The sequence below is a fragment of the Nuphar pumila genome, chromosome 1 (genome assembly GCF_984573655.1).
Source record: "Nuphar pumila chromosome 1, dmNupPumi1.hap1.1, whole genome shotgun sequence".
In the NCBI taxonomy this organism is placed as follows: Eukaryota; Viridiplantae; Streptophyta; class Magnoliopsida; order Nymphaeales; family Nymphaeaceae; genus Nuphar; species Nuphar pumila.
Window position 1 is genome coordinate 50,710,252 of NC_143249.1, and position 26,890 is coordinate 50,737,141.

General features: G+C 36.8%; 1 protein-coding gene across 1 annotated transcript in view; it reads left to right on the forward strand.

The window, feature by feature from the left end:
* Positions 1–25,920, forward strand: part of LOC149848914 (putative calcium-binding protein CML21) — a 40,493-nt gene extending 14,573 nt beyond the window's left edge. Inside the window, exon 5 of the mRNA XM_090012868.1 lies at positions 25,460–25,920. Within this exon, the coding sequence (XP_089868994.1) occupies positions 25,460–25,560 (101 nt within the window). The 3' untranslated portion in view covers positions 25,561–25,920. The remainder of the gene's footprint in view (positions 1–25,459) is intronic.
* Positions 25,921–26,890: the final 970 nt, after the last annotated feature.

Below are 26,890 nucleotides of genomic sequence, written 5' to 3' on the forward strand. Positions count from 1 at the left end.
ATAATTTAACACCCCTCCTCAAACTTAGGGCAAGATGACTGAGAGTTTGCCAAGGAAGAAGTTGAACCACGGAGCACACAAAGCTTTAGTAAAGAAATTTGCCAACTGATATTCCGACGTGACATAAGGAAGGTCAATGACTCCTTTGAGATACGCCTCACGAACATAGTGACAGTCCATCTCGCTGTGTTTAGTCCGCTCATGAAAAGTGTGATTTTTTTCAATGTAGATTGCACTCTTGTTGTCGCAACACAGCTTGATGGGCCCTTCTATTGTGATCCCCATGTCTTCTAGCAACTGATGAATCCATACAATCTCCATAGTAGTAGTCGCCATAGCACGATATTCAACTTCAGTTAAGGAGAACGACACATTTTGTTGCTTCTTGTATCTTCACGAAATTAGTGAGTCTCTTAAGAATACACAAAAACCAGTGGTGGAGTGACGGTTATTTGGGTCACTTCCCTAATCAGAGTTAGTATAAACAATTAATGTTAAATCAGAAGAGGGCAGAAAAACTCCCTTATTTAGAGTACCCTTTATGTATCTTACGACTCGCAAGATGACACTCATGTGAACTGATATAGGCGCATGCTGAAACTGGCTTGCAGTATGGACTGTGTTGAAGCCCTGAAAGCAAATGCTGAAACCGAGGCAGAGGCAGAGAGAGAGAGAGAGAGAGAGAGAGAGAGAGAGAGAGAGAGAGAGAGAGAGACGACAATATGAAAAATAGAACTCGTTAAACCCATTAGGGCTGCTCTCTATGTTAAATAGAGAGAGGCCAAAAGAATAAATTACCTCTAGGTCCCTTATTAAGAAAATAATTCAAATAACCTCCAAACTAAGAAGGTTTAACCTTAAACCACCTATTCTCAACACTCCCCCTCAAGCTGGAGCATAGATATCAATCATGCTCAGCTTGTCACAACATTTTGAGAAATTTGGTCTAGCAAGGGGTTTTGTAAACATATCTGCAACTTGATCTTCCGACTTTAGATATCTGGTAGTGATATGTCCAGCTTGAACCATATCTCTTACATAGTGGCAATCCACCTCAATGTGCTTCGTTCTCTCATGAAAGGCAGGATTGTTCGCTATATATGTTGCAGCCTTGTTATCACACATCATGGTCATAGGAGAGGAAACCTTCACCTGAAGGTCATGAAGAACAGTACGAATTCACATCAATTCCGCAGCTGTTTGGGCCATAGCCCGATATTCTGATTCTGCACTCGACCTAGAAACCACATTTTGTTTCTTACTTCTCCAAAAAATCAAGTTGTCTCCCAGAAACACACAGAATCCTGTGGTAGATTTTCTATCCACTACAGATCCTGCATAGTCAGCATCAAAATAGGCCACTATCTCCAGAGTTCCACCTTTCCTGAACAATAACCCCTTTCCAGGAGAAGATTTTAGATATCTGAGAATCATAATAGTTGCATTCCAGTGTACCTCAGTCGGTTTGTCCATAAACTGGCTAACTTTGCTTACTGCTAAAGCAATATCCGGCCTGGTCACAGTTATATATAATAACTTTCCTACTAGGGAGCGATAGCTTTTGCTATCAACTGATTTTGACCCTTCTTCAAACAACTGAACTTTATGGTCCATGGGAATATTTGCTGCTTTAGCTCCCAACATGCCCGTTTCCTTTAATAAGTCAAGAACATACTTCCGTTGAGACAAAACCATCCCTTCACGGCTCCTAGCAACTTCTATACCCAGAAAATACCTCAGTGAACCAAGGTCTTTTGTAACAAAGTGTTTTTGAAGATGAGCCTTTGTGGCTTCAATAGCTTTCACATCATCTCTTGTAAGAATGATGTCATCCACATATACCACCATAACAACTATGCCAGAGCTAGTTTTCTTTATAAAAAGTGTATGATCTGCTGCTGATCTATTAAAGCCAAAGCTTGACATCACTTCATACAACTTTTGAAACCATGCACGAGGACTTTGTTTGAAGCCATAAATCGCCTTTTTCAATCTACACACCTTCTGACACTCCCCCTCAACCTCAAATCCTGGAGGTTGTTGCATGTAAACGGTCTCAGATAGATCCCCATATAGAAATGCATTTTTCACATCTAATTGGTACAAGCTCCAACCATGCTGAACAACTACTGAGAGAACAAGACGAATGGTACCCATCCGTGCAACAGGAGAAAAGGTTTCAAAGAAATCAATACCATATGTCTGAGTATACCCTTTTGCTACTAATCTGGCCTTATACCGTTCAATGGAACCATCAGATTTGTACTTTATTGTATATACCCATTTACATCCAACAATGTCAGCATCTGCTGGGGAATCAACTAGATCCCATGTATGCTGAGAAATTAAAGCATCCATTTCTTCTTGCATAGCCAGCTTCCAGCGAGTATCAAGCTCTGCCTGCTGATAGTTCAGAGGAATAGTTTCAGCTGATAAGGCTGAAATAAAAGATTTTATCTAATTTTCAATTCTGGCATCAGAGACAAAATGAGATATGGGATATAATGTACATTGTCGTGTCCCCTTTCGTAGAGCAATAGGCCTGTTATCATCATCATGAAGATCACTATTGTCAGTAGAACTTACCTCAGGGGAAGAAGAAGATGAAGGCACTTGCGAAGGTGGATCTCTATGCACATATACCAATGGAGGATTATGAAATCTGGAAGAGGATGAAGGTTGGTTCAGGAATGAGGGCACAAATTCCAAAGGAAAAGGAGGTATAGGTAATGGACAAGACTTAGCTGGATCAACCTGCAACGTGGAACTGGTACTAGAGTAATATGGAGTGGATTCCAAGAAAGAGACATCCGCACTGACATACTCTCGGCGAGAAGTAGGATGATAACATCAATATCCCTTTTGATTTTTGGGATAACCTATAAATATGCATTTTGTAGCTTGAGCAACTAATTTATCACGGTCAGGGCCAAGTTTGTGCACAAAACAAACACATCCAAATACTTTGGGCGAGAGGGAGAAGAGGGGGGTATTGGGTTTTAGGATATGAATTAGAATTTGATCACCCACAGAAGATAAAGGCATGCGGTTGATCATATAGCAAACAGTTGTAATCGCATCACCCCAGTATAACGCAGGAACATTGGATTGAATCATAATGGTCCTGGCAACATCAAGCAGGTGACGATGTTTTCGCTCAGCCACCCCATTTTGTTGAGATGAATAGGCACAAGAAGTTTGGGGTTGGATGTCATTATCTTGGTAAAATTGTAATAGACCTTTTGATTTAAACTCGAGAGCATTATCAGTGCGAACAATCTTGACAATAGATTCAAACTGAGTTTTTATTTCAAGAATTAAAGATTGGAGAATACTTGGAACTTCAGATCGTTCCTTTATTAAAAACACCCATGACAACTTAGAGAAATCATCAACAATAACTAGATAGTATCGATACTGAGTCCTAGTAGGAATCTTACTAGGACCCCATACATCTGCATGAAGAAGTTCAAAGACTTTATTACTAGACTGACTCTGACTCGAAGGGAATGAACTTCGATGATGCTTGCCCAGCTGACACGCTTCACACTGAAATGATGTGGTGGAAGGAATCTGAGGAAAGACCGACCGAAGCTTTGACAATGAAGGATGACCAAGACGACGATGCCACTGAACAGGACTGAATGAATGTTCCACTGCAGCATGAACAGTACCCATTAGATGATGTAGGTAGTAAATTCCATTTTCTTCATAGCCTCCACCAATCTTCTTCCCCGTCAGCAAATCCTGAAAATGACAACTCATTGGATCAAATATTACTCTACAGTTTTGTTCTTTTATAAGGCAACTAACAGAGAGTAAACTTTGAGGAAAGTTTGGAGCATGAAGAGCATTTTTCAACTGTGAGGATATAAAAATATTTCCCTGACCAACAACCGGGGAGGAACTCCCATCGACTAATGAGACTCCAAGTTGAGCCTTAATATCCTTTAGATCTGAAAAAACAAGTGAATTTCCACATAAATTCCTGGATGCACTAGAGTCAATAATCCACTTACTGTCAGTCGGATGAAGATGATTTCCGGTTGAATAGGCAACACCAGCTACAGGAGGGGTGAAACTCAAAGGTCGAAGAGCTACCAGCTCATCATATTCAGCGCGACTAAGGGTGATACTACTTTCACTTGCAGAGATATTTTCCTGTGACTTTGTTGCCTCGAGAGTAGTAACATTTGCTTTAGGAGCATAAGACTTTGATGAAGAAGAGGTTGGCCGACCATGCTTATCCCAACAACGATCTTCTAAATGTCCAGATTTTCCACAGAATGTACATTGAAGTTTTCCTCTGCCTCCCATACCTCGTCCACTGATATTCTGAATATTTCCACGCCCAAAACCAGAAGAGACAACAAGAGCAGATGACTGAGTCACAGGCTGAGATTGTGGAAGAGAGATCGCAAGTCTACTCAGACGATTGTATGCCTCAGCAAGAGTAGGTACATCTGATCCAGTCAACATTTGAACTTTTGCAATAGAAAAATCTGAGGAGAGACCTGTAAGAAACCGAGCAACCATAGTTTATTCTTGATGATCCTTTTGCTTCGAGCAACAAAGAGGCGTGTGAGCATTGAGTCTTTCAAACGCAGCTTTGACAAAGGCATAATATTGGGACAATGTTTGATCTCCCTGCTGCAAATTATATATCTTCTGTTCGACTTGCAGGATACGACTCACATTAGTCTCTTGTGAGTATGTATCTCGAAGATTATCCCACATCTGTTTGGCTGTATGATAGTAAATTAATCCATCGGCAATATGGGGTTCAACACTATTCATGATCCATGACATAACTATGTCATTATCTTCATCCCAAGTAACATATTTTCCAATCTTTTCATTAGGTTCATCTTCCAATAAAATATGTTTTCTACGATGTCCAGATACAGACATCATAAAAGTTCGGGACCACCTGACATAGTTAGTTTCATTCAACCTTACAGAGGAACTATACGAGAAGGGATTTGCAAAAGCCTTATATTCCCCAATATGTTCAGTTTTGGAGTCACATTTCGAAGATTCACCCATACTGATTATGGAATCCTATTTCAGCAAAAAAAAATCAGACTTACTCACGTGAACAACAGGTGTTATAACCCCACGTCAGGCAAGTCAACGACTACAGAAGCTGTAACACCAGAAAAGAAGCCTTGACAGGTGACAAATGTGTCCATACAGCAGTAGCAAAACACAACTTTTCACAAGCCAATGCTACGATATGGCCCAAACAATAGAATCACACAACATATGTTTCCACAAAGCATCAGTTCTAATTAAGAAACTTGTCACAGGCCAATACTACGACCCAGCCTGATGCTGCCAAAAAAAATTTGCTATTAACATCTATTTTCGCAGCACTCATGCTACGACTGAAAAGCTCACGACACAGCAGGAATCACGCCTGCCAATACTACGACACAGCCTGCTGCTTCCAAAAAAAAAATTCTATTAACATATGTTTTTGCAGCACTCATGCTACGACTGAAAAACTCACGACACAAGAGAAATCACGCCTGCTGATATTCATGTTCTGAAAATGAACAACCAAATAATATCCGAGAAGAACTCGACACCCAGATTCACAACAAATGACAACATGCTCTGAAAAACTGGAAGAAAGCATTTCATGACTCAGCAGGGAACTCGTCAACCAGATTCACAACAAATGACAACATGTTATTGCTGAAAGAAAAACATTTCACGACTCAGCAGGGAACTCGGCAACCAGATTCACAACCCACGATAACAGGAGCACGCAGAAGCATAGAGATCACGACACCCAGAAATTTTCGGTTGTTTTTTTTTTCCAGCAACAAAAAAAAACTTTTTATATGCAGATCTTAAGGACCCACACACATCGTGTCAAAGATCTGTCATCAGAAAAAAAAAGGAATCGACACACCTGTTTCCACCTCTTTCAGATTTATTTGATTTTTTTTTTCTGTGTTGTGTAGATCGATCACACTCCTGAGATCTATCGCTCTGATACCATGTTGAAGCCCTGAAAGCAAATGCTGAGAGAGAGAGAGAGAGAGAGAGAGAGAGAGAGAGAGAGAGAGAGAGAGAGAGAGAGAGAGACGCCAGTATGAAAAATAGAACTCGTTAAACCCATTAGGGCTGCTCTCTATGTTAAATAGAGAGAGGCCAAAAGAATAAATTACCTCTAGGTCCCTTATTAAGAAAATAATTCAAATAACCTCCAAACTAAGAAGGTTTAACCTTAAACCACCTATTCTCAACAGACTACATGAGATATATCTGGTCTGGTAATACTCAGATACATCAATGATCCTACAAGATGTCTGTAGGGTGTAGGATCCGAAAGAGAAACACCATCATCAATTTTCATCTTTGCCCCTACTACAGCAGGAGTTTCACAAACCTTATCATCTGTAATACCTGACCTGCCAATGATCTAAGAAGCAAGCTTAGTTTGAGATAAAAAATACCTTCTAAGAGAGTATGCTACTTCAATCCCCAAAAAGTAAGTTAGAAAACCCAAATCAGACATTTCAAATTTATCTTTTAAAATAGATTTTATACTCTTAACCTCGTTAGAATCACTCCCAGTGATGAGCATGTCATCCACATATAATAATAAGATCACAATCCCTGCATTGGATTTTCTAACAAATAGAGCAGTGTCAGTAAAGCAAGAAGAAAAACCATTTTCAATCATTACAGAATTAAACCTATCATACCAAGCCTTGGGGGCTTGTTTTAGACCATAAAGTGCTTTTTGAAGACGAAACACTTTTTCCTTGGGAAACTCCATTCCAGGTGGAGCATCTATATAAACTTTTTCATTTAAATCGCCATTTAAAAAAGCATTTTTAACATCCATTTGATAGATGTTCCACTTGTTGATAGAGGCAACAGTTATAAGACATCGGACAATGACCATACGAGCTATAGGAGTAAAAGTTTTCTCATAGTCAATACCATACTCTTGACTATATACTTTTGCAACCAATCGAGCTTTATATCTCTCAAGAGATCCATCACTTTTAGTCTTTACTTTGAAAACCCATCTACACCCTATTGTTTTCTTACCTTTAGGAAGATTTTGAAACTCCCAAGTTTTGGCTTTTCTCAGAATTCCAAGTTCATTATCCATTGTTGTAATCTATTCAGGGCACTTTCGTGCTTCTTTAAAGTTTCTAGGTTCTATATAAAAATGAATGACACTAAGACAGACTCTATATTTAGGTGAAAAAGAGTCATAGGAAATGAACCTAGAAGGAGCTTTTCTACTTCTTTCGGTTCTACGGGGGATCACTTCCCTCAAATGAGCACTTGGACTAGCATTATCATAATTTTCAAGAGCACTTCTAAAGGCGTTTCGGTCTCTATGAATATAGGTGATAGGATCTCTAGGTAATCCTTCATCAATATGTTGATGAGATGAAGAGAGCAAGAGAATGTTTTCCTCAGTTTCAATATCACTTGAGTCATTTTGATCTAACTCATCATCACTAGTATCATCGTTTTTATCTAGTAGATCAAATAGAAAAGAATAATCTAAATTCTCATCATGAAATTCACAATTTTCGAAGCCACTAAGATTTTCCAAAAAACTCACATTTCTGGAAACATACAGTTTATCACTTTTGACATCATAACAACGAAAACCCTTTTGGGTTTCAGAATAACCAAGAAATGCACAAGGAATGACCTTTCGAGAAAGTTTGTCATTTTTATCAGTAAGAACAAAACATTTGCACCCAAAGACCCTTAACCTGCTATAATCAGGTTCCTTTTCGTATAATTTTTCAAAAGGAGAGATTTTGCTTAAATTTTTTGATAGAAGTTTGTTTATGAGATAGACAGAGGTAAGGGCTGCCTCAACCTAGAGATTTTTTGGAATGCTTTATGAAATGAACAAAGTCCTAGTTGTTTCAATGATATGCCTATTCTTTCGTTAGGCTAACCCATTTTGTTGAGGGGTTTTCAGACAAGATTTTTGGTGAAGAGTACCAAAACTTTTAAGATAACTCTTGAATTCATTTGAGAGGCATTCTCCTCCAGAGTCAGACCTAAGGATTTTTAGGCTTCCATTGAATTGATTTAAAATCATCATATGAAAATTTTTAAAAGTTGAAAAAACTTCATGTTTATATTTAAGAAAATAAATCCAACAAAACCTAGTGTAGTCATAAAAAAAAATCACATAGTATGAAAATCCTCCCTTAGATATCACACAAGCCGGACCCCATACATCGGAATAGACAATTTCAAAAGGTTTTGTCATAAACATGGATCTTTGAGGAAAAAGTAAACACTTCATCTTCACAAGAATACATTCATTACATAAAAAATCACTTTTACAAAGATGTTTAATAAAAGACAAATAGGAGATTTTAACAATATTGGGATGACCCAATCTCTTATGCCATACATGAATATCTTTGTTTTGAACATTACAAAATTAACTCTTGGGAACTTGAAGAAAATCAACGTAGTAGAGGTCTCCTCTCCTAGAGCCTTCCCCAATCAATCTCTCGGACTGGCGATCCTGTATCAATATTTATTAGAAGAGAATTTTATATCGCAACCATGATCCGAGAGTTGGGAGACGAAAAGAAGATTTAAATTTAGTTTTGGGAAAAGACGAATTTTTGGAACAAAGAAATCTTGTTTTTCAAAATTGCCTATTCCTTTAATTTCAAGAGGTGTTCCATCCGCGGTTGAGATAAAGGATGAAAGAAATTTTTTAGAAAAATTTGAAAGAGAGCAAGTACTTGGGGTCATGTGAAAAGATGCCCCAGAATCTAAAAGCCAAGATGTCTTATCGGGGGGGAGGAAGATGACATAGCGGCTCCGAAAATGCCTCCCTTGAGAAGAGGTTGCAATGTTTCTACGATTTCTTGAAGAGAAAGAGACCCACTTGATGATGGTCGTTCCTCCGATTGGGATGCCATAGCCGTTGCAATTAATTTCTTCCATTTAGGGCACATGGGTTTGATATGCCCTGGTTCTTTACAAAAATGGCAATTCAATTTGCTATAGTCTCTTTTGCCATACCGATCATTTCCTCCTTGACCTTGGTTCTTGAAATGAGGAGGTCTATAGGTCTTCACATTATTCCTCGGTCTTGACACGACATTAAGCACTTCACAATCTTCTTGAGTAGAAGAGGTAACAAGAATGCTAGGATTACTCTTGCTAATCCCCATACGGGTTTCTTCACCACTTAGCTTAGTGATTGCATCTTCAAGTGAAGGAGATGTGAAGGCGGAGAGAAGAGAGGACCAAACTTGTTCAAATTCGGGTCTAAGACCATTTAGAAAGTTGAAGAATTGGTCTTTCTCAAGTTGTTTGTGCCTTAATTCGATTGCTTCTCCACTCCATTTTGGTTCAAGGATGGCAAGCTTGTCCCAAATAGAGGATAATTCGGCAAAGTACTCCCGAATGGACATCTCATTTTGTTGGAGGGTCAAAGCCCTCTTTTGGAGATAGTACTTGTGAGATAAGTCTCTTGAAGTGTACATTTTCTCAAGATACAACCAAGCTTCAGAATCTTTTTTAAACTTGATGATATTGACGTTTATCTTGGTCTCAACGGATGAAAAAATCCAAGATAAGATCTTGAAGTTCTTCATCTCCCATTCATCATGCTTTTTAGAATATTCTTCAAGAGCCCTTTGTCTTTCTTCCCCTTCAAGGATCTTAATATCCCCTTTTTCAATGATGGTGATTTTGGGTTTCGATATTGAACCATGAACGTAACCCTAAAGCCCCTTTATTTTAATATGGGCTTCCATATTACCGGCCCAAACATGATAGTTTGAGTCATTAAGTTTAAACCCAAGAGAGGAATGAGTCTTTTTCGCCCATTAGAGAGGAAAGAAGACAAGAAATAATACGTACCTCAAATATTTTTCGTGTCTTTCTTGATAAAAGAGACTTCTAAAATATTGCCCGAAGAAGATGAACCACTTTAAACTTCAAAAGCTTGAAGGCACGCTTTTTGAGGCACTCAAACGGAGGAGACTCGCAATTCTTCTTTTTCAACGAGGCTCTGATACCATGTGAAAGTATCTTCAACAAGATACTACAATCAATAGAATAATATTCTTGAAAATAAATACGTGCACATACGCACAACAAGAACACTTGAAACACTTGTGCACAAAAGCACAAAACACGAACTCACAAATGTGCAAATGCACTCATAAGATTCATAAACAACAAAAGGCTGGGCAATAGTCCCAAAACCCTTGAGAGAACACAATAAATAGTGCCCATATATATAGGGCATTGGGAGTAGGGGTGGCAAAACCTGACACGACCCGCCAACCCGCCTCTTAGGTGGGTTCGGGTTGGGCTTAAGCCAACCCGTTTAATAAACGGGTCGACCCGCCTAACCCGTTTATTAAACGGGTCGGGTTCGGGTTGGGGGTATGCCAACCCGCCAACCCGTTTAATAAACGGGTTAGGCGGGTGGGTCAACCCGCCAACCCGTCTGCCAACCCGCCAACCCGACCCGTCAACCCGACCCGTCAACCCGACCCGCCAACCTGAGAACCCATTTACCCGACCCAACCCATTTATTAAATGGGTTGGCGGGTCGTGTCAGGTTACCCGTTTATTAAACGGGCCGGGTTCGTGTTTGCCATAGCCGACCCGTTTAATAAACGGGTCAGGTTTGGGTTGAGGTATGCTGACCCGCTAACCCGTCGGGTCGACCCGCCAACCCACCACGATTGCCACCCCTAATTGGGAGGCCTTGGAAGGGGCTCCACATAGTCGTTGGAGACCGTCCAACGGTCACAATTGGGAGGCCTTGGAAGGGGCTCCACATAGTCGTTGGAGCCCGTCCAACGGTCACAAATGTGACCGTTGGAGGGGTCCAACGACTAGTGGGTTGGGCCCCTCCCAAGGCAAGTACAAGATCATTTATGAAAAGAAAAAGAAATTAAGATAAAAAAAGAAAAATACAAAAGAAATACAAGCATATTCATGAAAAAGAATGTGTAAAATGCCTAAACTACCCCTAAGACTAAAGATAAATATATATATATATATATATTATATATATAATAGGTAGATACATATATATATATATATATAATATATGTATATGTATTACCGTATATATATATATATATATAATATATATACTAAATTACAAGTTGGATTTACATAATTTAACAAAAGTTAGCAGAGCTTGACCCCTGCCGACCTACCCAGGCAAACAGGGAGGCGACAGGGCTTGGCTGCGTCTTGCCGACTCACCGGGAAAGCCCGAGGAGGTGTCAGGGCTCGACCCCTGCCCACCAAAAGAGAGAAAAAAAAGAGAGGGGGACGACCACAGGGCTCGGCCCCTGCCAACCTACCAAGAAAAAAGAAAGTGGCAGGGGTTCAACCCTTGCCGACCTGCTTGAACAAGAGGCAGTCAGGGGGCCCTGCCACCCTGCCGATCGAGGCACGAGCAGCCCCTCCCCTGGGAGACCTCTGTCCGACAGAAGAGGCAACACAGGTGGTAGCCCTGCCGCCTGCTGGAAAGGAGAGGTGGCGGCAGAGGCTTGGCCCCCTGTCGGCCTGCTCGAGCCAGCCGGCGACAAGGTCTTGCCCCTGCCAACCCTCTATAAGAGGAACACGGGCGACAGGGGCTGCCGAAAAAAGAAAAAGGAAGGGGATGAAGACAGACAAAGAGAAACAAGAAGAGGAGGGTTAGTTCGGAAAACCCTACGAGGAGACATGGTTGGTGGCGGAAAGGGCATGCGGAGTTGTTGCCGGCGGAAGGGGGGTCATTGGGGTGTCTCCCAGACTCAGGGAGGAAGAAGACTGAGGAGATGGAGGGCGTACCTGGAAGGGGGGCACCGTCGTCGATGTCGGGCTCCCTTGCGAGGTCGACGGTGACGACGATTGAAAAAGGAGGCAGCAGCGTCGGGGCTTGCTGGAAATCGCAATGAGAGAGAGAGAGAGACGTTGGGAGGAAAGGAGGAGGGAGGCACATACAATGTGTGTCCTCCGTCCCCTCTACGTTGCTCTTAAAGAGCTCGAGGGGGGGGGATTCAGGAAAGGGGCGTAGGAGAGGAAGGGTTTAAAATAAAACCCTCTTTCCCCTGCGATCTTAAACCCTAACGGGTTATCGGATCCAGGTCGGGTCCTAATTCAACTCGGGTCTGAAAAGTTTTTTTTTTCGTGGGTTTTACACTCAATCTAGAGTAATCCGGAGAAAGATTCACAAGTTTTTAATTGGAGTTATATTTTTCAAAGAGGAAGATGACATTTGATTAATAAGATAGGTAGCAGTTAGGACAACTTCTGCCCAAAATTCCTTTGAAACATGATTTGCTATTAATAAAGTCCTAGTTGTTTTCATGATGTTTCGATGTTTACGTTCGGCCAATCCATTTTGTTGCGGTGTGTAAGGACAAGACCTTTGATGCATAATGCCATGTAAACATAGTTTTTGAATTCTTTGGATATAAATTCTCTCCCTGAATCTGTGCAAAAAATAGATATATCATTTTAAAATTTGTTTTTAGCCATGTTATGAAATGTTTGAAAGTATGAAAAGACTTTCGATTTATGTTTAAGGAAGTAAAATCAAGTATGCCTAGAAAAATCATCAAAAAAATGACATAATATGCACATCCACCATTTGAAATAATTGGTGCAAGACTCCAAACATCCGAATGTACTAATTCAAGTGGTCTGGAAGAAACAAAGGTTCTATCATGAAATGATAATCTTTTCATTTTGCCAAGAATACAATCTTTACAAGTAAAATTTTTAGAATTATAAATTTTTTCAAGATCAGGAAAATGTTGGATTTTGGCCATACGAGGATGACCAAGTCTTTTGTGTCACAAATCGAACTCTATTTTTTGAATATTATAATAAAAAACATTCTTAAGCAATTCCAAAAAATCCATATAATAGAGTTCTTCTCTTTGGCCTTCCCAATCAACTTTCCTGACTGACGATCCTGTACCCAACAACCATGAGAAGAAAATGAGACATTACATCCATAATCAGATATTTGAGAAACAGATGAAAGATTTAAATTTAGTTTAGGAATATATCTAACTTTTGGAATAAAAAATTTCTTAGTTTTATGGACTCTTTTAAAATTTTCTATTCCTTCTATTTCAAGAGAGGTTCTATCAGCTGTAAAAACTTTTGATACACTTGACTTATTTTTGAAACATCCAGATAAGCTATTGTCATTTGAGGTCAGATGAAAAGAAGCATCAGAGTCAAGAAGCCAAGGAAAGTTACCTGGATCGAAAAAGGAGAAACAACTGCTTCAGTTGAGGCTTCAGATGAAGAGGAAGCTCCTTTGATAAGGGGTTGGAGAATCTCCATTAATTGAGCCATAAAAACCAGTGCATCTTGATCTTTGAGTTCCGATCCAACAGGCGCAACTCTTTTTTCTCTTAGTTCTCTAAGTTTAGGACACTGAGACCTATAGTGCCCTGATTCATGACAATGATGGCAAATGACTTTTATCTTGTCAAAGTTACTATTTTGTCTATTGAAATGGGGTGGCCTATAAGAGCGAACATGGTTACCCGATCTAAACACAGTTAGAACGAAATCATCTTCTGGTTTTAGAGTATTCTTTTTAATTCTGTTTTCTTCTATAGTTAGTTCCTCTATAGTATTAACGATAGAGGAAACTTTTCCTCGATGAAGAAGAGCTGATTTAGTTGACTCAAATTTCGGTCTTAAATCGTTTACAAATTGATAAAAATGTTTCATATCAAGTTATTTTTGACGGATGTCAATGTCTTCGGGACAATGCCATTTTGGTTCTAAAAGAACCAATTCTTCCCAAAGTTCGGACAACTCATTGTAATATTCTTGAACGGTTTTATCTTTTTGAGTTATTATCCGAACTTTGTCTTGGAATACATATTTTTAGGGTATTCCCAAGCCTTATCAACATGTTCGAACTTAGCAAGACTAGAGCATTTTTTAATGTCTACACTATTAATTAGCCATGACATAATTTTTGCATGCCCTATCTTCCACTCTTTCCATTTCTTTTCATAATTGGCTAACACCTTGCTCTTCTCTTCTTCGGTTAGAGGAACTTCTTTATCACCCTCTATTTTGGTGAGAGATAGTCTAGGTTTTGAATCAGAACCGTTCATTATACCCCATAACCCTTTTCCCCAAATGTGGTGCTTCATAATCGAAACCCTAGTATCATTTAGCTTCATGGTTACGATGGTGATCTTATCATTGTCATCCATATTTTACAAGGGTGAGAAAGGAATAGATCAGAGAAGAGAAAGAGAAAAGAAGAGATAAGAGTATAAGAGAGAGGATGGATAATACAAATTTGTAGCAAAAGTTTCTTCAATAGCCCCATTTCTTCAAACGAATCTTCTTGAGCCAAGAACAAGGTGACGAAACACCCTTTGCAAGGGAGGCACAAAAAACGAGGCGAAAGCTCTTCAAGATCTAAGATCGCCACGACTCTGATACCATGTAATGAAATGATGGTCTTCCACAAAAGCACTTGAGTCTATAAAGACACTTCAAGCAAAACCCATAAAAGGGTATAAAAAGAAGAACACAATAATGAAAAATAAATATTTATTAATAACAAAAATGCTTAAGAAACATTGAGTAAATACATTGAGGGGGTTCACCCCTATTTATACAAAGAAGAGGAAGAGAGGAGAGCTCATTTGGAGCTCTCCCAAGAAGAGAGGGGGTTCACCCCTATTTATACAAAGAAGAGGAAGAGCGGAGAGCTCATTTGGAGCTCTCCCAAGAAGAGTCGTTGGACTCTAGTCCAACGGCTACCAGTCAGTAAAGTTCCAACTAGGAACTTGACTGAATAAAATTCTAGTTCCTATTGAACTAGATACTAAAAGAGAAACAAAAAATATTAAAAGAAAAAAATATATATAATAATAATATGATATAATAATATTATTATATATATATATATTAAAATTTATATACAATTTACATTTTAACAAGAAAAACTTCTTTATCACCCTCAATTTTTGTGAGAGCTAGTTTAGGTTCCGAATCGGAACCATCCACTATACCCCACAACCCTTTTCCCCAAATGTGATGCTTCTTAATCGAAGCCCACATTACATAATTATTATCATTTAATTTCATGGGCATGATGGTGATCTTATCATTGTCATCCATCTTTTATAAGGGTGAAAAAAGTGTTAAAATACATGTATTCCTATATATATATATAAATATAAAATACCCAATAGGGGTATTTTTGTCTTTTTACATAGTTGTTTTTAGAAACAACTATTTATTTTTAGGATACTTTATTTTATTTTATTTTTTATTAAGCCTTTTTATTCCAAGCAAAAGGAGCCCCATAGAGCCGTTGGGGACCCCAACGGTGACAAATGTGACAGTTGGGGGCTCCCAACGACTCTATGGGGAGCCTCCAATGGTGCTCCCCTTTTTCTCTTTTCACTTTGTATAAATAGGGGTTTCCCCCTCTTGTATTTCTAAGCTTTAGAGCTCTTCTCTAATAAAGCTCATATTCTTTTCTATGTGTTGCCTTTAAGGCTTGTTGTATTGTCCCTCAATGGACTTCTCTTTTGTTCTCTCTCTTGTATTTGTCCATTGTAGGACATTGTGAATGCTTTAAGCATTCTTTATATTTTCACATACTTTATTACATGGTGTCAGAGCCATATGGTTCTTGAAACTTGAAAGCTCTCTATTCTTCCTCTCATACTTTGTTGGTGCAATGGAATCCAAAATCGACCTATCCTTCAAGCTCAATAGCACGAACTACATAAAGTGGGCATCCGCAATGGAGAATAATCTCAAAGGAACTTAGACAAAAGCAAGTGGAACAAGAAAGATTGTTTCAATTTTTATTTGGGCTTCATCCCGAATTCGAACAAGTAACATCCTCACTCCTTCATAGATCCACTCTTCCTTCTTTGGAAGATGCTATTGCCGAAATCACTAAAAAAAGAAACACGGCTTGACATGAGTAAAAGTATAGATAAAGTCCTTATCGTATCTAAACCTGACAACAATATTAAAACATATAAACCACCACATTTTGAAAAACAAAAAAACAATGATGGAGGTAGAAAGATGATTGTGTGTCATCATTGTTATGAGTCGGGTCACATTAAACCCGCTTGCCCCAAATTAAATGGAACTTTCAAGCCTAAGGTGGCTTCCGTTAAAGAATCAATCATCAAAAAGGAAGATGAAGGCAAAAACGAGAATCTCAAAAAACTCTTGGTCAAATATCCATAGCTCTTCAATAATTACTCAAGTTTACCTCCTCTACATCGGGTGCCACCATTGCCTCTATATTACCACTTGGTACGTATTCTTGGATTCTAGATTCCGGAACATCTTTTCATATGACTCCTCATGAAAATGCTTTAACCGATTTTTGCACCAATTCAAAAATATCTTGTGTCTCTATGGCCGATGAAACTTTTTAAAAAATAAAAGGTATAAGAACATTAGAATCTAATAACTCTCAAAACTTTTTTTGTTCCAAAAGTAAGAGTGGTTCCAAAATTAAACCTAAACCTTTTTTCGGTTTCCCAAATTGCCGACCATAGATGTAAAATATCTTTCTCATCTAAGGGTTGCTTTGTGCAGGATCTCCAATCCGAGAAGCGGATTGAGAAGGGCCTAGAAAGGGAGACCTCTACTATATGGATCATTTGACTCTTTCTACAAACTCTTTTTATACTTATGTTCAAGATAAAAGTATTGGAACTTGGCATAAAAGACGTGAACATTCAAGTTACTTTAAAATGTATCTTTTTCTTTTTGGAAACAAATTTTGTAAAGAGAAAGATATAAATTACAAAGATTGCATTTTTTGGAAAATGAAGTCTATTTCATTTTCAACTAGAACTTTTGTTTCAACAAGACCTTTTGAATTTGTGCACTCGGATGTTTGGGGTCCATCTCCGGTTATATGTAAAGGTGGTTATTCATATTACATAACATTCATTGATGACTTTGCTAGACATGTGTGGATTTATTTTTTTAATCTTAAATCGAAAGTTTTTTATTTCTTTAAAGAATTTTGCATAAAAGTTCAAAACCAATTTCAAAGTAGCATATCCATTCTTATATCCGATTCGGGTGGAGAATACCTATCTTAAAGATTACTTAAAACATAATGAAATTTGTCATCAAAGATCATGCCCTAGAACTCCACAAAAAAATGGGTTAGCAGAAAGAAAACATAGGCATATTGTAGAAACCGCTAGAACATTGTTTATCTCAAAAAATGTTTTTAAGAATTTTTGGGCCAAAGCCATTTTAACTTCCATATATTTGGTTAATCGTATGCCATCATCAAACTTGAAAAATATCTCTTCTTATGAAAAACTTTTTAATTTTGCACTCGATTTCAATCGCCTTCGTATTTTTGGTTGCAAATGCTTTGTCCTCTTGCATAAAAGAGACAAGTTGTCTCTTAAAGCGATTGGATGTGTTTTCCTTAAATATGGTGAAAATAAAAAAAGGATATAGATGCTTTGATTATAAAAATAGTAAACTTTATGTTTCAAAAGATGTGACCTTAGAAGATGAAAATGGTTTTGAAATACTTGATAAGAAAGATGAAATTGACTATATGTTCTTGCATGATCTTTCCCCAACGGAAGATCTCTATAATGATTCTTTGAATCATTTTGAGATTATGGATGATACACATCATGAAGTATCTAATATTAAAACATCACCAAGTAGTGATGACATTATTGATAAAAATCTGCATGTTAATACCAGACGTAAACAAGATAAACCTATAAGTACCATAGAAAAATATTCTCAAAATAATGAATTTATAGGAGAAACCTTCCTTAGACACTCTTTTAGAGAATACATTTTACCAAATAGGTTTGTGTCATATGAATCACTTACACCGAATTATAAGGCTTGTCTAATAGTTTTGCATTCATATAATGAACCCACACATTATCATCAAGCAAAGAATATACCTCATTGGATCAAAAAAATGAAAATTGAACTAGATGCTCTCAAAAGGGCCAACACTTGGGAAATAGTTAAACTTCCTCCAAACACAAAAAACCTATTGGATGCCGATGGGTTTTTAAAGTTAAAACTAAAAGTAATGGATCCTTAGAACGATACAAAGCAAGATTAGTTGCTAAAAGATATTCACAAGAATATGGTATTGATTATAAGGAAACCTTTGCACCGGTAGCAAGAATGACTAGTGTTAGAACCTTAATAGCTATAACATCAACTAAAAAATGACCTATATATCAATTAGATGTAAAACATGATTTTCTTAATGAAAAATTAAACGAAAAAGTATATATGGATTCTCTGTCGGGGTTTAACATTAGACAAGGTCCCAGTTGGTATTGGTAATGTTAAAAATATGTTAAAAGATAACTTTGATATGTCTGATTTAGGATTCCTAAGATACATCTTAGGAATTGAAGTCGCATATTCTCCTCGAGGATATATACTTTCACAAATGAAGCTTGTTGCAGATATATGTATTAAATCTGAAATTTCAGATGACAAGAAGGTGGAGACTCCTGAAGTGATCAATGCAAAATTAAGATTGGAGGATGGGGTCTTTTTAGAAAATCCTAGACCCTACAGACAACTTATTGGTTCTCTCATTCATCTGTTTATTATCAAACCAGATATTACGCATACCGTTAACTTTGCTAGCCAGTTTCAGCATGCTCCTACAACTGTGCATATGAGTGTCGTGCTACGGATCGTCAGATACATAAAAAATACCATCTCTAAAGGACTATTTCTATCCTCATCTTCCTCATTAAATTTACTTGCTTATACTGATGCAGATTGGGGAGGTAATCCTAATGATAGAATCTCAATCACTGGTTTTGTGTCTTTTTAGGAGATTCCTTAATTGCATGGAGATGCAAAAAACAACAAAAAATATCGTTGTCCTCTACTGAAGCTGAATACAGGGCTATGACAACTACTATAATAGAACTTGTGTGGATTCAAAGTCTTCTCAAAGATATGGGTATTGACTGTTAGAAAGTGACTTTGAATATTTTAGGTTCGATAATGAACCCATACATATGCACATTATGTGCTAATATACCCACTCAAGGGAACAACACAAGCACATCATGTGTTAATACATAAACCCATAAAAGGGATAAATATGACTTAAAGTCATAAGTTGAATATTATTGAAGAAAATAGGAAGAAGAGGGTAAAAACCCTATACAATGGAGCATAAGCTCCTCCAAGGAGTAAAGAATACAAAGGGGGAGACCCCTATTTATAACACAAGAGAGGAGCCACATAGGGGGCTCCCAAAGGAGTCGTTGGGAGCCCCCAACGACTCTTTGGGGAGCCTCCATAGGTGGCGCAAACCACAAAAAATAAATAAAAAAGAAACTAAAAAATAAAAGAAAAATTACATGCATATCCCAATTGGAATATGCGTAAAATGACAAATTACAAGAATACCTTTGAGGGTATTTTAGGAAGAGAAAATATATATATTTATATATATATATAAATAGAGATACGTATACATATATATATGTATACGTATCTTTATATATATATATAAATATATACTCGTACATTTAAGGATTATATTTCAACATACATATATATGTACGAGTACACATATTTTAACACCCCCCCTCAATCTTTGCGGGGAAAAGAAAAGATTGAAAAAAGGCGCAAGACTCCAAGAGGCTTCCGTAAGGATGCTATTGAAACTTGTAAATGCCTTCTTCCAATGCCTTCTAATGGTGAACATATGTCCCGATCCATCCGGGGTACTTTTTATCCTATCTCCAAGATTCTGTAGAATAACAACAAAGAAACAAGTAAAACATATCTTTGCATTTTACTCAAATGGAACATTTCTAACAAGATTAATTGAAACCATATCGGATGACACATCTGCAAAACAATGGTGCAAAAATATAACTTATGCATAGAAATTTGAAGCACATGATAGGATAATTATTTTAGCATGAAAAGTAAATTTAGAAAACCAAATTTTCAAAATCATACATCATGTTAAAGAGTGAGCGGAAGCAAATTATGCGGAAATGAATTGCAAGAATGCATAATGCATTCATAAGGTCCAACATTGGACAAACATAACCCCATAATGGGGAATAACACAATGGTCCCCTAAGGGACACCACAGTAAGCCTACGAAGAGACATAAGTTACATATGCTTTATTGAATGAGAGCCTAAAAGGCCATAAAGAGCATATGCATATACTATCATGAAATGAATTAATACTTAAAGGAATCATTAATGAACATGCTCCAATCATGTAATGAAGTGCCAATCAAGAGAAACGAAGTCTCCAAGCATACTTTAGACAAAATGAACACAAGAGTTCAAAATGTTTTAAATCCATTTAGGAGGCAAAATAATGAGTGTTATTTGAGTAGAGAACCTTATACATTTAGAAAAATCTCACTCAAATGACAAAAAAACTCATTTTTCATATAAAAAAGTGGCCAAAAATATCAATTTGATTTTAAAATATGCATATCAAATATATGATTCACTTGTATCTAAAAGAAAGCGACATATGAATGAAATTTCATAAATTTCAACAATAGTTCATTCATTACAAGCAACTACCTCATTAGTCCTCCAAAAGCCCATAAATCAAGTGTATAAGCTACTAGAACAAGAATAAATATAATGCCATTAAATGCCAAAGACACACACAAAGGTGTGTCAAAGAACCTCTTGCCTACATATAATAATACTTGAAATTAGTGCATCTACGACAAGAACAAGAGAATACACGCCAACATGGACCAAAAGCATCAATTGTCTACGTAAAAATACACTCAAAACCAAGTATGTTCAGCTACTAGAACAAGAGTAACAAGCCAACCATGGGCTAAAACACAATACATCTCTTGTCTACATAAGATGACACTTGAAATGAGTGAAATAAGCCAACCATGGGCATACATCTCAGCGACTAGAACAAGGACACAAATGCCAACATAGGCTAAAATCACACACCATGGTGTGAATCAACGTGCCTTGTCTACATATAATAACACTCAAGACAAGTGTGTTCAACTACTAGACCAAAAGAGCAAAAGCCAACAAAGAGCTACCAACACACGAAGGTGTAATAAAAATCTTGTCTACATATGATGACACTTAGATAAGGGTTATAAAAGGAGAAGACTTTTGAGGTAATAAAACTTGTAATGACAAACATATATATAAATCAAAACCTTGAATCAATAGAACAATATTCTTCAAAAAGAATACTCATAACAACAATATTTTGGAATAAATGTGTGAATATACACACCAAGAATACTTGTGCACAAAAGCACAAAACACATATGTGCAAATGCACTCATACGATTCATAAACAATAAAAGGTTGGGTAATAATCCCCAAAACCTTAATATACCTTAAAACATTTAAGGTTTCACAACATCATATATCCATCACATTTATATAAATAAGAGCATCAATAAAATCAATGGCAAAAAACAAACGAGTGACACACTCATAATTAGAGATCATATACCAAATCATTCTAGAGTCCCAAGGTGCCCATAACTCACCTCAATCACCATCTATAATATGGCAAGTGGACAATCTAAAATGACATAACACAAGGTGCCCATAACTCACCTCAACAACCATCTCTAATATAATAATAAGGCCATAAAAAGAATTTGATGCATCATGTAACATGTGATGGATAGAAGATAAAATGCCATAAAAAGGCAATGAACTCTTAGGGAAAACATTTTCCAAATATGTGATTTTTACAAAGAGGGCCGATTCAAAGGTCCAACATAATTAATCACAACAATATGCCATATAACAATAATGTTGCATATATACGAGATTATGTTCAATCATGATCATTATACAAAAAGAAAGACTTTAATAAACACAATATGAAATATTTAAGCTATGTCATATGTGAGAATTGGAATAATCCAAGAAACAAATCAAGCCTTTATAATTTGCAATTATACGTATACCAAAATGTAAAATGGCAATAATCTTAAATGTGCAAATTTGGGACATGTACCATGAGAAAATGTCTATGAATAGACAATACGTATACAAGCATGAATACTTTATAAAAGAAGTGTACGAAGATACTCTCACAATACTTGAACAAAATACGAACAAAGCGTAATAATATCAAACATGCAATAATGCATGTATTTCATAAAAGATGCAAATGCTTGAGACTCTCAAGCTTTAATGCAATTTAAGACAAAGAAGACCATATTATGGCCAATGTAGGCATCCTTAGAGATACAATCAAGAGGTTTTTGAAACCTTATGTGAAAAATACAAACAAATGCGTTTATAAAGTTACATCATTAGAAGAAAAAAAATCAAAAAATAAATGAAATCTTTTATACCAAAGGATGCAATAGATACACTATGCATTCTATATAGTGTCGGAAATTCTTTTAAAAGATCTTTTACAATGGTTCGAACAACCTATTTATCACAAACAATTTTTCAAAAAATCTTTAAATAAACCAAAAACATTGAAACATCTTTAGGAATTCTCATAAATAGTTATCATTAGCAAGAACTACTTATGATTCATAACAAAGATAAAGATGTGAGAGATTCTTATATAAGAATTATATCAAGATTTTCAAAAAAATATGCACTAAAATCCATAAACAAGAGAGGAACTTAAAACAAATTAGACTTTATATGAGAGAAAAGAGTTTTAAACAAAGACCATTAATCAAGACATCATATATAATTTTTAAAAGGTAATTTATAGGTCAATCATGAAATACTTATGTAAGCATCATAAATCCCACATAATTGAAGACAATTTTAACAACATAAATTACTATTATATGTGATGAGGAATCGATAGCCAAGAATTATATATTTGAATAATAAACAAGTTTACCAAATTTAAAAATAGATATTTTAAAATATACGAACACGCGAAATGTGAAAGGAAATGATTCCACTATCAAAAACACTAAATGTGCAAGAAAAATAGTTTCATAATGCATAATATGTTAAGAAAAGAGATACATACCGAAAACTTTTAAAAAAAGAGAGGAACAATGAATACTTCACCATTTCTTGAGCACCACGCTTTCCGTTGCGCCAAGAGACAACCCCATCGTAACCGGGCTCTGATACCATGTTAGAAAGTGACTTTGAATATTTTAGGTTCGATAATGAACCCATACACATGCACATTAAGTGCGAATATACCCACTCAAGGGAACAACACAAGCACATCATGTGCTAATACATAAACCCATAAAAGGGATAAATATGACTTAAAGTCATAAGTTGAATATTATTGAAGAAAATAGGAAGAAGAGGGTAAAAACCCCATACAATGGAGCATAAGCTCCTCCAAGGAGTAAAGAATACAAAGGGGGAGACCCCTATTTATAACACAAGAGAGGAGCCACATAGGGGGCTCCCAAAGGAGTCGTTGGGAGCCCCCAACGGTCACATTTGTGACCATTGGGGGCTCCCCAACGACTCTTTGGGGAGCCTCCCTAGGTGGCGCAAACCAAAAAAAATAAATAAAAAAGAAACTAAAAAATAAAAGAAAAATTACATGCATATTCCAATTGGAATATGTGTAAAATGACAAATTACAAGAATACCCTTGAGGGTATTTTAGGAAGAGAAAATATATATATTTATATATATATATAAATAGAGATACGTATACATATATATATGTATACGTATCTTTATATATATATATAAATATATATTCGTATATTTAAGGATTATATTTCAACATACATATATGTGTACGAGTACACATATTTTAACATTGACATCTCTGGTGCTTTAAAGCTATGTTGCGACAACAAAAGTACAATTTATATCGCCAACAATCACACCTTCTATGAGCACACCAAACATATAGAGATGGACTGCCGTTATGTTCGTGATGAATATCTAAGAAGAACAATTACCCTACCATATGTCACATCAGAATATCAATTGACAGACTTTTTCACTAAAACACGTTATGCTTCTTGTTTCGTTTTTCTTCTTAGCAAACTTTCGGTCTTCTCCTCGTAAAGTTTGAGGGGGGTGTTAAAATACATGTATTCCTATATATAATACCTGCTAAGGGTATTTTCATCTTTTTACATAGTTATTTTTAGAAACAACTATTTATTTTTAAGATAGTTTATTTTATTTTATTTTTTATTGAGCCTTTTTATTTCACGCAAAAGGGGCCCCACATAGAGCCGTTGGGGGCTCCCAACGACTTTATGGGGAGCCCCCATTGGTGCTCCCCTTTTTCCCTTTAACTTTGTATAAATAAGGGTTTCCCCCTCTTGTATTTCTAAGCTTTAGAGCTCTTCTCTCATAAAGCTCATATTCTTTTTTATGTGTTGCCTTTAAAGGCTTGTATTATTGTCCCATAGTGGACTTCTCTCTCTCTTGTATTTGTCCATTGTAGAACATTGTGAATGCTTTAAGCATTCTTTATATTTCTGTACAAAAAGAAAAATATACTGAGAGAAGAGAAAATAAAGAGAAAGAGAGAAAGAAAAGAGAGGGAATGAATGGAAAACACCACGAAAAATTCTTCAATTGCCTCCTTTCTTCAAAAGAATCTTCTTGAGACACACACAAGGTGATAAAACACTTTTTGCAAAAGAGGCACGAAAAATGAGGTGAAAGTTCTTCAAGATCTAGGATCTCCATGGCTCTGATACCATGTAATGAAATGGTGATCTTCCATAAAGCACACGAATCTCTCAAAAGAATGTCTATTAAAGACACTTCAAACAAAACCCATAAAAGGCTATAAATGAAAGAGCACAGTAAAAATAAATAAATCTTTATTTATGACAAAAAATACTTAAGTATTCAAATACAAATGTTGAAGGGGATTACCCCTATTTATACAAAATGGGAGAGGAAGAGGGGAGCTCCCTCTAGAGAGTCGTTGGACCCCAATCCAACAACTCTAATTATAGCCTTTGGACTACAGTCCAATGACTATAATGTAGTCAAGTTCCTAGTTGGAACTTGACTAAATTATAGTTCTAGTTCAATCCGAACTAGATTATAAAAACCGAAAATAAAGAAAATAAAAATAATATATATATATATATATTATATTATATTATATTATTATTATATATTTATATGGTACATTTTACATTTTAACAATGCACTGCCTGGTATCTGATGTCTAGCGTATCCTTTTTTATCCCCAAGTGCATTAGTTTGACACTATGTGAAGGCTCAGCTCTCCAGCTTGTGATTTATGCAGTTCAATCTGTTCCAGTCCAGGTCAGTCATCTAGCTTGGATGAGTTGGGTGTTTTCTATGAGCTTTTCAGCACCTAGTATCAGCCCCCAGTTGTCTAACTGGATTATATAAGACTGTCCCATATTTTTAACTTTTGCCTGCAAATTTTATGTTTCTAACTGGTTTCCATGGATCCTTTTGGCTGTTTTTTGTTGTTGCAGAAGAGATGGACTGGGATCGAAATGGGATGGTGTCATTCAAAGAGTTCCTCTTTGCATTCACTAGGTGGATCGGTATTGATCCTGAGGATGAAGATGAATGAACCCATGCCCACCACATTAGTCTCTTGAACATCATGCTGATGACAAGATAGCAGACCCCACATCATTACAATAATGGCAGGTATATGAGATCGCAATTTAGTTCAATTAAATAGCAGGGCTCATCTCACTAGAAGGTGATGACTGCAAGAAGATAGAAAGGAGGATGATGGCCATGCTGTGCAATTCGGGGAAAACAGCTGGTTACCTTTCGACTTCAAGCAAGAAGTTTAGCTCGTTGAGAATTCATGTATAATTTGTTAGTGATCTCCCCACAAAGTTATGGTGGGCATTCTGCTATCCTTATATGATAAACTAGAGGCAGGTGAACCCTTCAACAGGACCATATTAATTCATGTATATCTTTCTGATTGCCATTGTAGAGTTTGTCCCAATTATATTTCTTTATTTGATAAAAGTCACATGCCAACTTATCCATCCATTCCTAGCTTGACAGTGGATGGTAACAACTTGGCATCTCCTTAAACCCAGTTTAAGGAGCCAGATCACAATCTGTGAAGCCTGCAGGGTAATGTAGTTAAATCTGATTTTATGACAAACGCAGCCCAAGTTTTTACAAATTGCCTACTTGGAGATTAGGTAACCTAAATCAAATGCTTGCTGTACTCTGGTTGTGTTCTAAAAACAAGGCTGCGGCCTGCTGGCATGTGCAAAGGTATTCCATATTTTTTCCAAAATTGTCCTTTATTTTGCTGTTAATACCAACAGTAACCTTTGTAACGCATGGCCGCATGACAAGCTTAGTTTCTAGATCGTGTCACTAGTCGGCCCCACCATTGCTTTTCATGTAATCTTTTAGGTGAAAAATATTTACTCTGGTTTCTACAATGATGTACCTTATAGATTAATTCTACAAATAAAGGGATGCTTTAGGGAACTTATGATGAGAATTCTCATCCAAGAATTCTGACTGAGGCCCATGGGATATTGGGAAGAGATCAAATTGGAGTTCACCATGTGTACAAATGGAGCATTCATCAGTTAGAGAGGTGGTAAAACAATTTCCATCTTTTATGGAACATTAATGCTCTAATTATGATCCTCCTGAAAAAGCTATTCTTGTCTTGGTCATTTTATGAAAAGCCTGTCCCCATAGGAATTCTTTTAGTTTGCAGAAAGGCAGAAGCATAATGCCTTTTGTAATCCAAATAGATCAATCGGCATATCTTTTCCTTTATAGGTAGCTGCTTTGTGTGTGTGTGTGAGAGAGAGAGAAAGAGAGGTGTGTGTGGTTTATCACCCGATGAAACCATGTCTGGGTTTAAAGACGTCATGCTGGCTCTGCCTGCCATACTTATGGCCATTGGATAA